Here is a 14,920-nt window from a genome sequence, read left to right as displayed (position 1 = left end):
ATACATACAGTATATACACTGAATTTATTTACATGTATTTACTACATTAGTGTATCCATCTATCAAAAGTCCATCTATTGCTTTATGCATTGCTTCACCCCATAGCATCAACGCTGATGAGATATTATCATAGTGTTGAAAATAATATCTTTTCGCTGAGAAAGGCTAAAGTGTAGAAATTCAGTCTAGTGGCTGCTATATTGACAAGTACACCAATATTGTTTGGTTTGGTATACGATACTTTCAGCTAACCTGTCTGAAACCTGATGTGTGTGTATAACAGGTTCACAGGTTAAATATAGTACAGGACAGCATATCATGTCAGTGATGCGACTTCATATGCTTCAGTCAGTGATGTCTCTCTCTCTCACTTCTGATATCAGGGTTATTCATTTGCAGGTGGTTTTACATACAAGTGAGGGGGAAAATTTGGAACTCACTGATGAGATGACAGTTTATTAACCCCATCAGGGGCATTTGAAGTGACACGAGCATACAAATAATACAAGGCTCCCCCCCAGGTTCCACTCCTGCCTGCCAAGAGCAGGAATCTGAGGCTACAGTGGACACAGGCTCACTGAGACTGCACAGTTAAACACTGGCAAATGTTGCTTGGTCTTTTTTTATACTACAGTGTTACATACTGATCATAATGCAAGCATATGAACTACAAATGCTTCTGTTATTCTACTTAATAACACAATAACAATAAAAGTATTGGTTTACTTGGAAAATTAAAATGTGGCATGTTTTGTTTTATTGCTATTTGCTCCTATTAAAATGTTAATAGTAATATTATATATTTATATTTAGCATTTTGTCTGCATAATACATTATGTACATGCATAAAAGTCTCTTAAAGCTAGTTTATATCATTATTATTATTATTATTATTATTATTATTATTACATTCATACAAGTCTCTTATAGAGCTTGTTATTATTTAGTTAGTTAGTTAGTGTATGGAACGAAAGACAAATGAGCACGTGAAAGGGGCGGGGCTTGCAACACCTTTCTCATTCCCACAGTGTTCATTACGATTCATTCTTCGGTTCTTTCTTTCTTTATCATCTTCGCACTTAAGTGAATCGAACTAGGCGAGTCTCGATTCATTTGACTCACCTTTAAAGAACCTATACACTACCTCACTTTCACGATTTCATACTGTATAATTATCTACAGAATAACTAATTTTAAGGATAAGAAGGGTTTTTGTGTATGTGTGTGTCAGATAAAATCAAACTAATATAACAAACAACAGACAAATGAAAATTACGTAAAAGATCCGTTATCCTGCTTGCGAGGCGACTCGCTCGTGCGACTCACTTGAAAAGAGTCGCTTAAAGTGAACCGATACAGTCGAGCAGAGCTTATCTGGCTCACTGATCTGTCCTTGCCTGCTGAAAATCCTGAGTATTTTTGACCTGGCGGTTTTTAGTTAGACGTCGTTTCTCTTGGAGTTTTATCGTCATAAAGTAGCTTAAAATCATTACTTTGGTGTATTTTTTATCCTGAACCCTGCTGTTGTTCTTTCTTTAGTTTAACACAAACTTTTCAGCATCAATGTCTCATTGTCTAGTGGCCAGTCTTGCACTTCTGCTTGTGTGCAGCTTAACAGGTGAGTTACTTTATTTACTGAGTTATGAGTTATTTTTATTATTATAAATTATAATTCAGATATATTATAAAAATATTATATTATAAATCATTACAAATCTTTTAATATAAATCAATATTATTATACATCATCATCATCATCATCATTATTATTATTATTATTATTATTAAATTATGTTCTTTTATTATTAATAGGCCTACTTATTTTATTATTAATATTATTATTATTAATAGGCCTACAAACCTTTTCACTAAACTTTATTATTTCATTATTATTTATTTCACTATAACTTTATATAAGGTACATCTATGTAGTAAAAGATTAACTTGAAGCAAGGTGCTTGGGGTAAAAGGCTAATTTGCTCACTTGAACTAAAAAAAAAAACGTTTTTTTCTTTGGCCATGAATAGCTTTTGTGTTCCTAAAGTAGGTCTAGCTTCACCTGATCTGGGAAATACACACCCATTTACAAATGACTTAACTTGTGTGTCTGAATAATAAAACTGAATAATAGGATAATAATGCCAATATCAGTGTTATATAACACATTTTCAATTCAATTCAATTCAATTTGTATAGCGCTTTAACAATGGATATTGTCACAAAGCAGCTTTACAGAATAGATTCAAATTAAATTAAACCAAAATAAATTGTAAATATATGAATTTATGCCTATTGAGCAAGCCAGAGGCGATGGTGGCAAGAAAAACTCCCTGAGACGATATGAGGAAGAAACCTTGAGAGGAACCAGACTCACCATTTTGTATTTCAATGTTTATTTTAATCTTTCTTTCTGTCCCAACAAGGGAAATGTGGAGAGTGTTAGGAAAAAGAAGTTAGAATTCAGTAATCCTTAATTAATATAACAATTAGATATTAATTTCTCTGGTGATAAAGAAAAAAATTGTTTGAATGCGGACTTGCGCTGAAGACTCTCCTGGGATTTTTTACCATTGTGTACGTATAATTCCTTGGAAGACACAATGTGGTTTTTTTTGCAATCACAGGCACCGATTGTCTTCTAGTCATCTGGCCCAGTGGATCTACGTTGGTTAATGCTTTTGTGGGCACCAACTTGACACTTGGCATTTCATATAGAGGAGTCACCGAGCCTCTAGTAACGTGGCTGAATGGGACCCTGATTCTGGCGACATGGACCATAGGCCTCAACACTCCTCCTCCTGACATCGCCCCAGCATACAGCAGTGTCTTATCCATGGATCAGACCGGATCTCTGGTCTTCCAGAACGTTCCAGCCAGCTACAGTGGCACATACACGGCGCAAATGGTGAAGCCAGGGGCTCATGAGGCCTCAGTCAACTTTACACTATTGGTGTACAGTGAGTAGAAATCTTGCAGTAATTTTTGGCACGTCAAACTTGCTTTCCATTGGTTGAAACACTGTGAGGCCGTTTGGGTAATAAGCTACTAAGTCAAGGTGTAGTACTGGCCGAGGATTAGGTTCTGTAATTCAGTACAAATCCGTATATCATCCGTGGTTTTACTGTACTTCATTTATATTTATTCATATTTCAAAGTGGGTTCACACTAGACAGTTACGCATCATGCGTGTCATCACTAGCCTGAGCATCGTAACAAGCAGATTATGTATCTGGACTGTTATTTTTCCCATTAACAGTTGCTCGGAGAACCATTAGATTCAGCAGGCAGCATTTTGTTTCGACCACCAAGCAGCAGAAGAAAAAGTCTACTCTCTACAGACTTTCGCAGAAGAAAACTTTTAGTTTGAAATATTTGTTATATGTAACATTTTCCAATTGGTTCATATATTTCTCGGTGGCACAATGCTCTCTGATGCAATGAGAAGAATCTGCGCAAGATAGAATTGCAATCACACCACGGGGAAAAAGCCTGAAATTCAATGCGCAGACTATTGGTTTTTATTTGCGACATGAGGACAACATGCCACACTGACAAGCAAAACATTCATTCCATTGCTCTTATGTTGCTTTATTTGTTCAGTGAAAAACTATCAGCAAGGTATTGCTTGTTAAGAATTAAATGCTGACTTGGTGTAATTCCCATTGCATTGCATTTCACTTTCACTAGTTCATCGCAGTAGTGTTACACAGAAATGCATTCGGTCTGGATTTTGGTAGGAATTATTTTTACTAGGCATATTAATTAGATTAAACAGATGCTAGGCAATCTTTGCAGAATCAGAATCTTTTTATATGCGGAAATACTACACCACAACTTATAGCCAAAATCTTAGATGAAGACTTTCACCATTTTTGTTTCGAGGGCACAATCATGATTTCATTATCAGGAGAGGATAAAGACTGGCTAAATAAAGTCACTCCATCAAGGGATTCAAGGACTTGCTTATTTTCCATAGTCTATCTTAATGTACATAATTGACTAATCATACTTTTCTGTTAAATTTGCTATAGTTGCTGATTTTTCGCCTAGCTGAGCATAACGTGGGACTTGGCAGCACATTGGAGCTTTGACTTATTGACTGATTTGATTACTTGTCCACCTCTGTGTATACTCACATTCTTTTGGAAATATCTTCTCTTCACAGACATCATCACAGATGTTTCTGTGGTCGCAGTCTCACAGGACTTTGTAGAGGGAGGAGCGCCATTCACTCTCTCTTACAGCTCGATGCAAGGACCGGTCATGACTTCAGCGTGGTACTTTAAAGGCTTGGAGGTGGTGAACAGCTCTCGGTACCTGATAACTCAGAAGAGTCTGACCATAAATCAGCCAAACCGCAATGACACAGGGCTCTACAGTGTGGTGCTCTCAAATCCATTCAGTAATGTGACACAGAGCAAGAACATCACAGTGCTATGTAAGTGTTTTTTTTTACTGATTCAGATTATTTGGATATTTTGGAGGGGGAAATGCACTAAAATGTGAAAAAGCAGTGAGGAGTTTGGCCTATTTGAGAAGACCTTCAGTTAAATATACAGTTCAAAGTGGGACTGTATTGTTTCTAACCTCCAATTCGGCATTCAAACTTTCCGCCACGAGTCTGATCCTCACAAAGAGTGAAACAAAACTATATTGAAAACAAACACACTTTTTCTGTGATGTCCTGTTTTCAGTTTTTATAGATAACAGTTTATGATACAGTGCCAGAACCCACATCAGCAAGTCTGTTTGCGATACCTCAGGTTTTTAAGGGAAGTGTGTGACGATGCAGGTATGCAGTTTGCACAATGCTAACCTGCTGTAAGCCTTTCTTTCTTGTTAGTCTTATAGCTCCAGGACAAAACTAAAGCAAATTTCAGACACCAAACATGTCTTGGCTAATTGATATATTTGGTTTAAGGGTTAAAAAAATAGTGTAAATGTCAAATGTGGCTCACCTTAAATTAGCATGATTCTGTAGGAAATAGCTGTAGAGCTGTGAATGTATTTATTCTCTTCAATTAATGAATCCATGTTAAAGTTAAATATTTCTTAATCATAATCTTCCTTAATCTTTCCAACACCTTACCTTGACCATCACTCGCTACCATCATCAACCGACTGGCTGTGGACATAACAATAAAATTAGTATTTAATAAAATAAAATGTAAAATGAGCTATGTTAATTCTAACATTTAGTTAGCTGTTTAGCATCCCTCCTTTGTTAGCAGAGTGTATTGATTTATGTACTATATCTCGCTAATTGCTAATTTTCCTGTTAGCTAGCTAGAACTTTAGCTAGCTATTGAATATGCTAAATTACACAGAATTATTTTTTCTAGTGACTTTTTGTAACACAGTTTCTGTGTACACAGTCCAACTAATAAAAAAAAAACTCTTGAGGAGCTCTTTTAAAAGGAATACAAAAAATGGCTAACATTTTTTGAGGACCAGTTAGGCTTTGTTGCAACAAAGCAAATACTGTCAACTTTCTCTCATTAGCTAGCCAACCAAGCTTTTTTCTTCAAAAATAGCTAGTTCTTTCAACAGTTAGCCATTTTTTGCCTTCTTCCTTTAAATGGAGCAGTTCAGCTGGTATTAATAACTTTAACACACCGCTAAAGACTTTTCTGCTCCCAAACGCTAGCATTCATATGTAGTTAGCATTCTTACTAGATTCTTAGCCATTTTAAGAAACATCACAAAGGCTACAACATAGAACCTCATAAATACACATAAGCAGGTTAGTTACATTATTTCTAACATTTAGCTAAAAGTCATATCTTTTTAACAACACTCCTCTGTCAGGGTTTAGTGGAGTGTGTTGATTTGAATTATGTAGCCTGGTATTTCGCTAATCACTAATTGGCCTGTAAGCTAGTAGACTATTAACTAGCTACATACAGTATTCAAGCTAAATAACACAAAATGTTTTGTTTTTCCTAGTGGCTCTTTTTTGTGACATGGTTTTCGTGTATACCATGTTTGTAACAAACTCTTCTTGAGATCTTATAAAGGAAATACATAGTAATGTGGCTAACATTTGAGGACAGGTTAGCATGAGGGTATTTGCTTTGCGACAACAAACCCTAGGTTCCTTCTTTCATTAGCTGTCCAGCTTAGCTTTTTTTTCCTTTTTTTGCTGAAATAGCTATTTCTTTCAACACCATTTTGTTGTCTGCCCCCTTTAGATGGACCAGAACAACCGGTTTTGGAGGTCAGTCCCACAAAAGCAACCTTTGTTTCCGGAGAGACTGTCTCTCTGTCATGCCGAGCTGAAGGTGAACCGCCTCCCTCGGCCTCATGGGTGTTTAATGGACAGTCGCTGCCAACCTCCAATGGCACACTGCAACTCACCCATGTTCAGACGAGCCAGAGCGGTGTATACAAGTGTGTTCTGGTTAACAGCAGGACCAACATGCGCCTTACGAGGAATGTCACCATAAACATCCAGGGTAGGACTTTCCAAGTAGTTACGAATTAGTGTGAAGGGACAGGATAAGTGCTTTTCTTGTGACATTTTACAGCACACATGTTGCACTGAATACTACTATACTACTAAATACTGCACAAAAGCACTATACACTCACCGGTCACTTTAATAGGAACACCTGTACACCTGCTTATTCGTTTAATTATCTAATCAGCCAATCATGTGTCAGCAGCGCAATGCATAAAGTCATGCATATACAGGTCAAGAGCTTTGATTATTGCTCACATCAAACATCAGAATGAGGAGAAAATGTGATCTCAGTGCCTTGACCAACGGTTGTTGGTGCCAGACTTTTTTTAGTAATTCAAAAACTGCTGAACTCTTGGGATTTGCACACATATCAGTGTGTAAAATGTACACAGAATGCTGAGAAAAACAAAAAAACATCCAGTGAGCAACAGTTCTGCAGCTGGAAACATCTACTTGATGAGAGAGGTCAGAGGAGAATGGCCAGACTGGAAGGCTACGGTAACTTAAATAACCATTCTTTACAACCATGGTGAGCGAAAAAGCATCTCAGGACGCATAACATGTCGGTTCTTGAGGCAGATGGGCTACAACCGCGGAAAACCACACCAGGTTCTACTACTGTCAGCCAGGAACAGGAATCTGAGGCCACATTGGGTACATGCTCATCAAAACTGGATGGTTGAAGATTGGAAAAAGACAAGGTGATGTTTTTCCAATCTTCTGGTGTCCTGCCCTGTTTTTCTGCTCTGACGTTCTGTGATAGTGATAATGATAAAGGCACGTGTTGTTGATGTAAACACTGTGAGCTAGTTGGAGTGGTTTTGTTGATGATTCAGCAAGTAATTTGAGAAAAGTCTTGAAGCAGTGCAGCTGCTTTAGAAGATCTGACCCTTTCAGTTCAAACAGATATTTTAAGACAAACTAAAGAGACGTAACAAAAACGGTCATAGTATAGACTGGTGTCGAGTTCTACTTGTCTAAGTCATTATGCACATTATACCACAGTAGTTGAATTCTTGATTCTGATTGGTCAGAAGGTTTTGATTAATTTTCATAACATTAACATAAAAGCAGCTCTGGCAGTAGTTCTGGCTGCAATAATATCACATGTGTATATTAATGTTCTTGTTCTAATGCTATTGTTTCTGTAGTAACAACTTGTGCAGGCTTACAATAAACAGATTAAAAAGCACATTGTTATTATCAAAGAAAAACATATAATCATTGATATGGTTAAGTTTTCTGTAAGGAGACATTTGTTTAATATTTAGGGAAGGAGTCTCCAATTCCAGTGCTTTGTAAAAGTAAGTTTTTCATCAGAGGAAAGTCTGATTCGGTACCATGTCAAAGTGCATTTTTTGTCTTATTAACTTCAAGAGAGAGAAAAAAAGAGGTTGGTGAGGAAGTGTGTGTGTGTGTGTGTATATATATATATATATATATATATATATATATATATATATATATATATATATATATATATATATATATACGCTTCCTCACCAACCTCTTTTTCTCTCTCTCTCTCTCTCTCTCTACACATATATACATATATATATATATATATATATATATATATATATATATATATATATATATATATATATATATATATATGTAGAGAGAGAGAGAAAAAGAGGTTGGTGACATTTACATATATATAATATATAATATATATTTACATATATATAAAATGTAACTATAAAAGGATAAAAATTCAGATGTGTCATTCTTCAATTAATAATAATTTTAATTGCTGACAAATTACTGTGGTATAAGAGGAACAAAACACTTCGGGATGCACTGTTCATTTCTTTCTTTGTTTTTTGCTGAGCCAAATAAAAATGTAAAAATGTGTGTGTGTTTGGTGCAGGCCTTAGCAGTTCAGCCATTGCTGGTATAGCTGCTGGAGTCCCGTGCTTTATCCTCCTGCTGCTACTCTTCGCAGGCCTCATCCTCCTCTGTTACTACTGCTATAAAAAGAAAGGCAAGGGACATCACTACTCATCCATCCATCTTGCCATTTTAACTACAAATTCTTTTTTTTTTTTTTTTTTTTACTAATTAAGTCTTTAACTCCTCGAATGAAGCAGCAGAACGAAATCCCAGATATCCTGTCGCAAGAGCCACGAAGAAAGTAAGTTCACAGAGTTTTTCCATGAAAATCCTAATGTCACTAATAACAAATGAAAGAGAACAGGAGTGAGTTAGCATTATGCAAACATCTTGCTAACTGGAAACTTTTATGATTCTTAAATTTCTAGAGGTTTGTATGATTGCTTTCCTTAGCTCATAAAGGATACACTGGAAAATTTTTTTATATATAATCAATGTCATTTCTTTATATAAAAAATATATAAAATTATACTTTAAAGAAACTTTAGACAAGTTTCTAGACTATTTTCAAACTTAGTCTATTAGCAGGTGAAATTACGCAACTCTACTTGCAGTTAAAATGTAATTCGATTGGCAGATAAAAGTATTTATTTCTGTAGAATTCTGTCATTCATTTGGCAGATATAATTATGTAATTAGATAAGCAGATAAAATTGTGTAATTCTATTGGTGGAGAAAATTATATAATCCTATTGGAGAATAAAATTATGAATTCGCCAATAAAAATCTTATCTGAACAACTACTTTGTGGCAAATGGGAGGGTTAAAGCCTTTATATGTTTCTATATGCTTGTTTTAATCAGGCCAAAAGAAAGGAAAAAATAATGAAATATGCAATGATCGTAATTATTTTATACACAGTGAATCAGGCGTCACTGTGGCCACAAATGATAAGCAAGTAAATACAGTCCTAAAGATCCACAAGGTTTAAGGAACAGAGGTGTTAACTCTTGTGTGCTCTTTTCTGTAGGCTGTTATCAGTCAGCCTGATCTGACCAAACCTCACCACCTGCTGACCAGAGGCCTTAAACAGCCTCCAGCCTACAATCACCACCGTCACCAGGTGATGATTTTCACCTTGACCTCTTCTCTCATTTCACTTAGCTTGCTAACAGATGATGCAGTCATAGTTCACGGTTCTTTTCATAGTTTCCTTATTTGTACGCTTTTAAATTGCTCAAAATAAAAATGTAAAGATGTTTCTCTCACTGAAAAATGATGAAAAGTGGAAATCTTACTGTGTATTTATTTATTTATTTGGTTTTCAGGCTCCGAGTGAACGTTCAAGCTCACTGCCGTTAGCGATTCCCCCTGTCAGAATGGCCACTACTGTGTAATACACCCTTGACTCGATGACCAATAATATTTCTTTGTGTCCTAAAGACATTTGATAAGAGGCCTGGCATTGTTCAGATCTACCTCACACGCTATCCATCAACAGCCAAAGCTTTAATAATTTCCTACTTTATTAATTGTAATTTAGAGAAATTACCTTAAATGTAGGAACAAATAACTGTTCAACATTTCAACACGCTGACCATTAACACAAAAAACACACTCCTAACATTCATTTGCGGCTCTGAAACTTTCTCCTTTTAAGCCACAGACCGTGAATGACCCGATAAACACACAAAAAAATATTTAATATGCACTTTTACCTTGTGAATTGATGTATTTTTATTAAGTTATTTTTTATTTGTACATACTCTAAATAAAATACATATATAAATTAATTCTGTGTGTGTATGCAGTGGTCTTTAGTGTGCTCTTTTTGCTCGAAATTCGTTTCAGCTGTTTTAGTGGTATGGGTGTTTCCGTTAACAACCTTCTGTTTTTATTTGTAACTGAATGTTTTTTTTTCTCAGTAACAGTATACTGTAGTTTCTGCTGGCTAAACACTTATTGTAAGTTTTGTTTTGTTTTTTTTTTAACCCTGGAAAATGTGAATATTGGAAAATCAGCATCGTACAGAAAAAAAATGATGAAATTAATGTATGAAGAAAGCTCAGAGACCAATTCACTTACAAAAATTACAGTCAGTGTAACTGTAGGGCAATTAACTGGAGGAAAAACTCCAAAAGAACGAAGCACAAGGTATTCATTTTAAATTTGGAAAAAATATCCAAAACTTATTTTGTACATAATTGGAAATTGACATCATTCTGGCTTAATCTGATTTTATGGTGATGGATTCAGTGATATCTGGTCATTTTTCAAGGTAAGCCCATACCATTGTTTCTAAAAGCATTGTTTTAAGTTTATTTAAAAATTTAGAAATGTAAGTTGTACATGACATTAGTCGATGTAAAAATTCTGACAGTAACACATGACCTGTACTGATGATTATTAACCCATGTTAAATATGTTATTTAAAAAATAATGTAAATGATTATTCTTACTACATTTGGAATGAACAGATTTCCACAGAAATCACCATACTTTGTCTTTACATTGGTTTTTATAAACTGTTTTTCCCAGGATACATCGCCCTACTAAGGTGCATACATACTTAATATATAATATAAGATATAATAATATGACATGACCTTGCTCCTTGAGTACTAAGACATTTCTTTCCTTTTTACTCCCTGATCTTCAGAAGCCACTTTTTAACATTTAATGAAAGAGTCTCCAGAGTCAACAGTCAGTAAGTTTTGCTCCATGGGAGAGTCATCAGAACAGAGACTGATTCTGGTTTTGATTTCTGGTTTCTCATTAGCATGACAAACACCATTTTGTGAGAGAATAACTGGTTTATAGCTGTTATAACATAAGAGATAAGTTGACTAGCTATTTAAATAGATTGCACTGACACTGAAGACTCCTTCCAAAAACTACACCATATCAACAATTACACTTTTTTTTTCTGTTAATATGGAGTGTTCACCATACAAATCCCAGTGCAAGTTGCTACTACAGATACAATAACATATTAGAAATTAGCAATTAATATAAACCAGAACTATTGTCAAAGCTGCTGTTACAGGAAATAAATCAATCTTCTGACCAATCAGAATTGAGCATTCAGCAGTGCTGAGAAGAGTCAGTCTATTTATTTGCCTATTCATTGATTGTGTAACATTAAAAAAACATACTGAAGAGGTAGATAGAGATGAGTTTGGAAAAAAGTTAGAGTCTTCCCTTAACTGTACTCAATCAGATACCCTTTTTCTGACACACAACCCATTTTGCTTTTTGTCCAGCACCAACGATGAACGAGTCCATCATCCATCATCCGGTGCACGTCCAGGAGGGACAGTCTGTCACACGGTCCTGTGTAACTAGGGCATTCCCTGCAGTACTGTCCTACAGCTGGTTCCACGTGCAGGGAGACAGATGTTCAGCTTACTGAACATTCAGAGATGCTCCGCTTAGCATCAGTGGGTTTATGGCCCCATATTATAGCTTGGCTCTTAATGAGAGACAACAGCTCCAACAACACAAGGTTTCACGTGAACTGTGAGTGTCCATGGATGTTCTGTTTACTCCTTACCAATGATACAGGCTGCCTTGTAATTTCAAAGATACTCAATGAATATGGAAAAATAAAAGCTTGTGAGTGTTGTGCTAGCAGGACAGCTATATGGCAGCTTCGCACCAAAGTTTTTCTTTGCTTCTTTAGTGTTTCCACGTGTTCCTGATTCTGAAAAGATGGCTACTTAATCCACCTAGTAAAAGTCTTTCAACTGTCAATCAGATTGCCTTAAAATAATCTCTGTAATGTTCCAATGTGGTTTAAAATAGGCATTTTTACTCAAAACAGTTCTACTGACAGCCAGTAAAACAGGCCAACTTGTGAAAAGCCAGTCACAGGGTTCCCCATTTTCATCATTTGCACTAGCTAGCTCTCTCCTATCATACAACAGGTATAACTGGGGAGAATGAAGGTTTTCTCAGAGACATGTGAAGATAGCCCCTTCATGTTTTTGCACTGCTGCTCATGCTGCATCACAAGGCAGTGTAACACACTCGGAGGAATGCGCTATCTGCCCTCTTCCACATACATGAGCTCACAGAGGCCCGCGATTGGCTAGTGTCACTGTGATTGACAGAGGAGAGACAGTATGCCACCACCTCCATCCAGAGAACTCTAGATCTCTAGACTCCTGGCTACAGATGCTACAGATGACAATGCTGATGACTGACAGTGCTGTTCCTAGATCAGTGACCTGTGACAAAGTGGGAGAAAATGTTGGAAGACAATTCAGGAGCCCACATTGTTAAGTGTAATTTTTGTAACATTTTCATTGCTCATATCTCATTTTCTAGTTGCGCTGGTCATTTCCACAGAGTTGGCCTGCACACTTGACAATAAAGAATTTAGGTGTGAGTGTGTGGTTGACTCTTATCCTGGAATGCCTCAGTCTTTCACATCAATCACACATTCATCTCCAAATCCCGCAGGAAGCTGAACTTGACACTGATTAGATGTTTTAGAAGTAGACGAGGTCTCACAATCATCTGCCATGCCACAAATGAACAAAGACTGCGTTCTCTAAACCACCTAAAAACCAAAGGTCTTATTAAATAATTATAAAACTTGATAACTATTTGCTCAACTGGAATTAAGTTAAGAGAAATCACTATCCATGTCTAGTTACTGGGAATAGAACAATTCTGAAGAGTAAGGCTTTTTTTAAATGTCATACTGATTATCTTGCAGATTCAATTCCTGTACATGAATTCTTGCTCGTAGCTGTGGTGTGTGCAGTGTGCGGAACTGCTGTTTCAGCATTCGTGATTGCCGTCATGAAGGTACAAATTCAGTGGTATGGTTTCTAGGCTAACTATTCAGACTAATGCTAACATCTCTAATGAGATCATGCTAACTGGCTCTCCTAGCTTTTATTCATATATAGTTCCTCTACTAGATTTATTCTCCACTTGAGTTCAGACAAAAAGACAAAGCTTAGTTAACAATGGTAGGGTCGAGTAAGGAACAAAACACTCATGCCACCTCACACCACCCTGCCATTGATTATTTTCCTATAACAGCATGCCCTCAAGTGTTTTACTCCTTTGTTCCATTTTGTTACTAGCATGTTACCATGCCATTATCCACTTTTTACTGATTTGAACCTGATGGCTGAAACGCTGGTAAATATGAACATCTGAAATGCACACTAGTGACCTAGATTCAATATGGTTTCTTGTTGTGTCTTGTTCTTTTAATTATTCTAAAAACTGGGGATAATCTTAATGGGGATAACGGGGATGATCTTAATACGTACAACTCAAGCCAGGTGTTTACTGTGTTTAAGAGAAGTGAACTCATATCCTTATGTTTTTCATATCCTGTGATGCAACGGGTCGAGTTTGTAACATGCCACATCACAAGGAAGTTTGGTTAAGCTTTTCACACCAAGTGTAATTTTAGTTAACATTTAGTCATAGGAATTCTTTTCTTGGTAACTTACTAACACATCTGAGAAAAATGTCAAAGTTCCTGGCAGTTCTTTCAAGTTTCCACTGTCACTGTGCCTTTACATTGTCTGTTTTAAAAAAAAAGCCTAACAATTATGCTTATATCACTCAAGTTCATAACTGGTCTCAACTGATGTGCATGGGACTATACATACATATATATATATATATATATATATATATATATATATATATATATATATATATATATTTATATATATATATATATATATATATATATATATATATATATATATATATATATATATAAAACAATTTTGCTCACACAGTTATTATTTTTGTTTGTACTTACCAGCGATGTTTTTTTTTTAACAAATATAGTTGCCTCTGTTTTGCAAAATATAAACAAACTAGTAGCCTAATTTAAACTACACTTCAAGCGAGTGCGATGAAAGTAAAAGCCTGAGTTACTTAGCAATTGTGTTCTCACAACTTTATCCAGAGTGTATTGTGTGTTCACTTTCTTATGTCGAAGGAACAAATTGAAAAGTTCTGTCTGAACGCAACATCTGACACACCAGGACAGTGTAGCCCAATGCGAATGAGATCATGCTAACTGGCTCTCCTAGCTTTGATTCATATCTAATCCGTAACATTACACTAGATTTATTCTCCACTTGAGTTTAGCAAAAGGACAAAGCTTATTTAACAATGGTAGGATCGAGTAAAACACTCAGGCCACCTCACACCACCCTATCATTGATTAGTTTTCTATAACAGCATGCCCTCAAGAGTCTTATTCCTTTGTTCCATTTTGTTACTAGCATGTTACCATGCCATTATCCACTTCACGATTAACAGTATTAGGGATTTTCATTATATATCTATCCATCCATTTTCTGTACTGCTTATCCTACACAGGGTCATAGGGGACTCGGTACCAATCTCAGGGCACAATCACACACACACTCACACGCTGCGGACAATTTAGAGATGCCAGTCAGCCTGTCTTTGGCTTAGGGAGGAAACCGGAGTACCCGGAGGAAACCCCCGAATCACAGGGTGCACACAGGGCGGAGGCAGGAATCGAACCCCCAACCCCGGAGGTGCGAGGCAAATATTTGAGGAGCATAACTATCTGAATGGAAACATCAGAAATTCTTCACCCTAAACACT

General features: G+C 36.2%; 1 protein-coding gene across 1 annotated transcript; it reads left to right on the top strand.

Moving 5' to 3' along the window:
- Window positions 1-105: 105 nt before the first annotated feature.
- vsig10l (V-set and immunoglobulin domain containing 10 like) lies at window positions 106-10,092 on the top strand. The gene is made up of 8 exons (XM_053227831.1): window positions 106-1,618; window positions 2,625-2,957; window positions 4,166-4,438; window positions 6,192-6,455; window positions 8,337-8,516; window positions 8,557-8,600; window positions 9,330-9,422; window positions 9,628-10,092. The coding sequence occupies exons 1-8, from the start codon at window positions 1,564-1,566 to the stop codon at window positions 9,694-9,696; spliced, it is 1,311 nt and encodes a 436-aa protein (XP_053083806.1). The 5' UTR covers window positions 106-1,563; the 3' UTR covers window positions 9,697-10,092.
- Window positions 10,093-14,920: the final 4,828 nt, after the last annotated feature.

This window comes from Pangasianodon hypophthalmus, chromosome 22 (genome assembly GCF_027358585.1).
Source record: "Pangasianodon hypophthalmus isolate fPanHyp1 chromosome 22, fPanHyp1.pri, whole genome shotgun sequence".
Classification (NCBI taxonomy): domain Eukaryota; kingdom Metazoa; phylum Chordata; class Actinopteri; order Siluriformes; family Pangasiidae; genus Pangasianodon; species Pangasianodon hypophthalmus.
The sequence above is the reverse complement of the archived record's forward strand: the minus strand, read 5'-3'. Positions and strand labels throughout refer to the sequence as shown.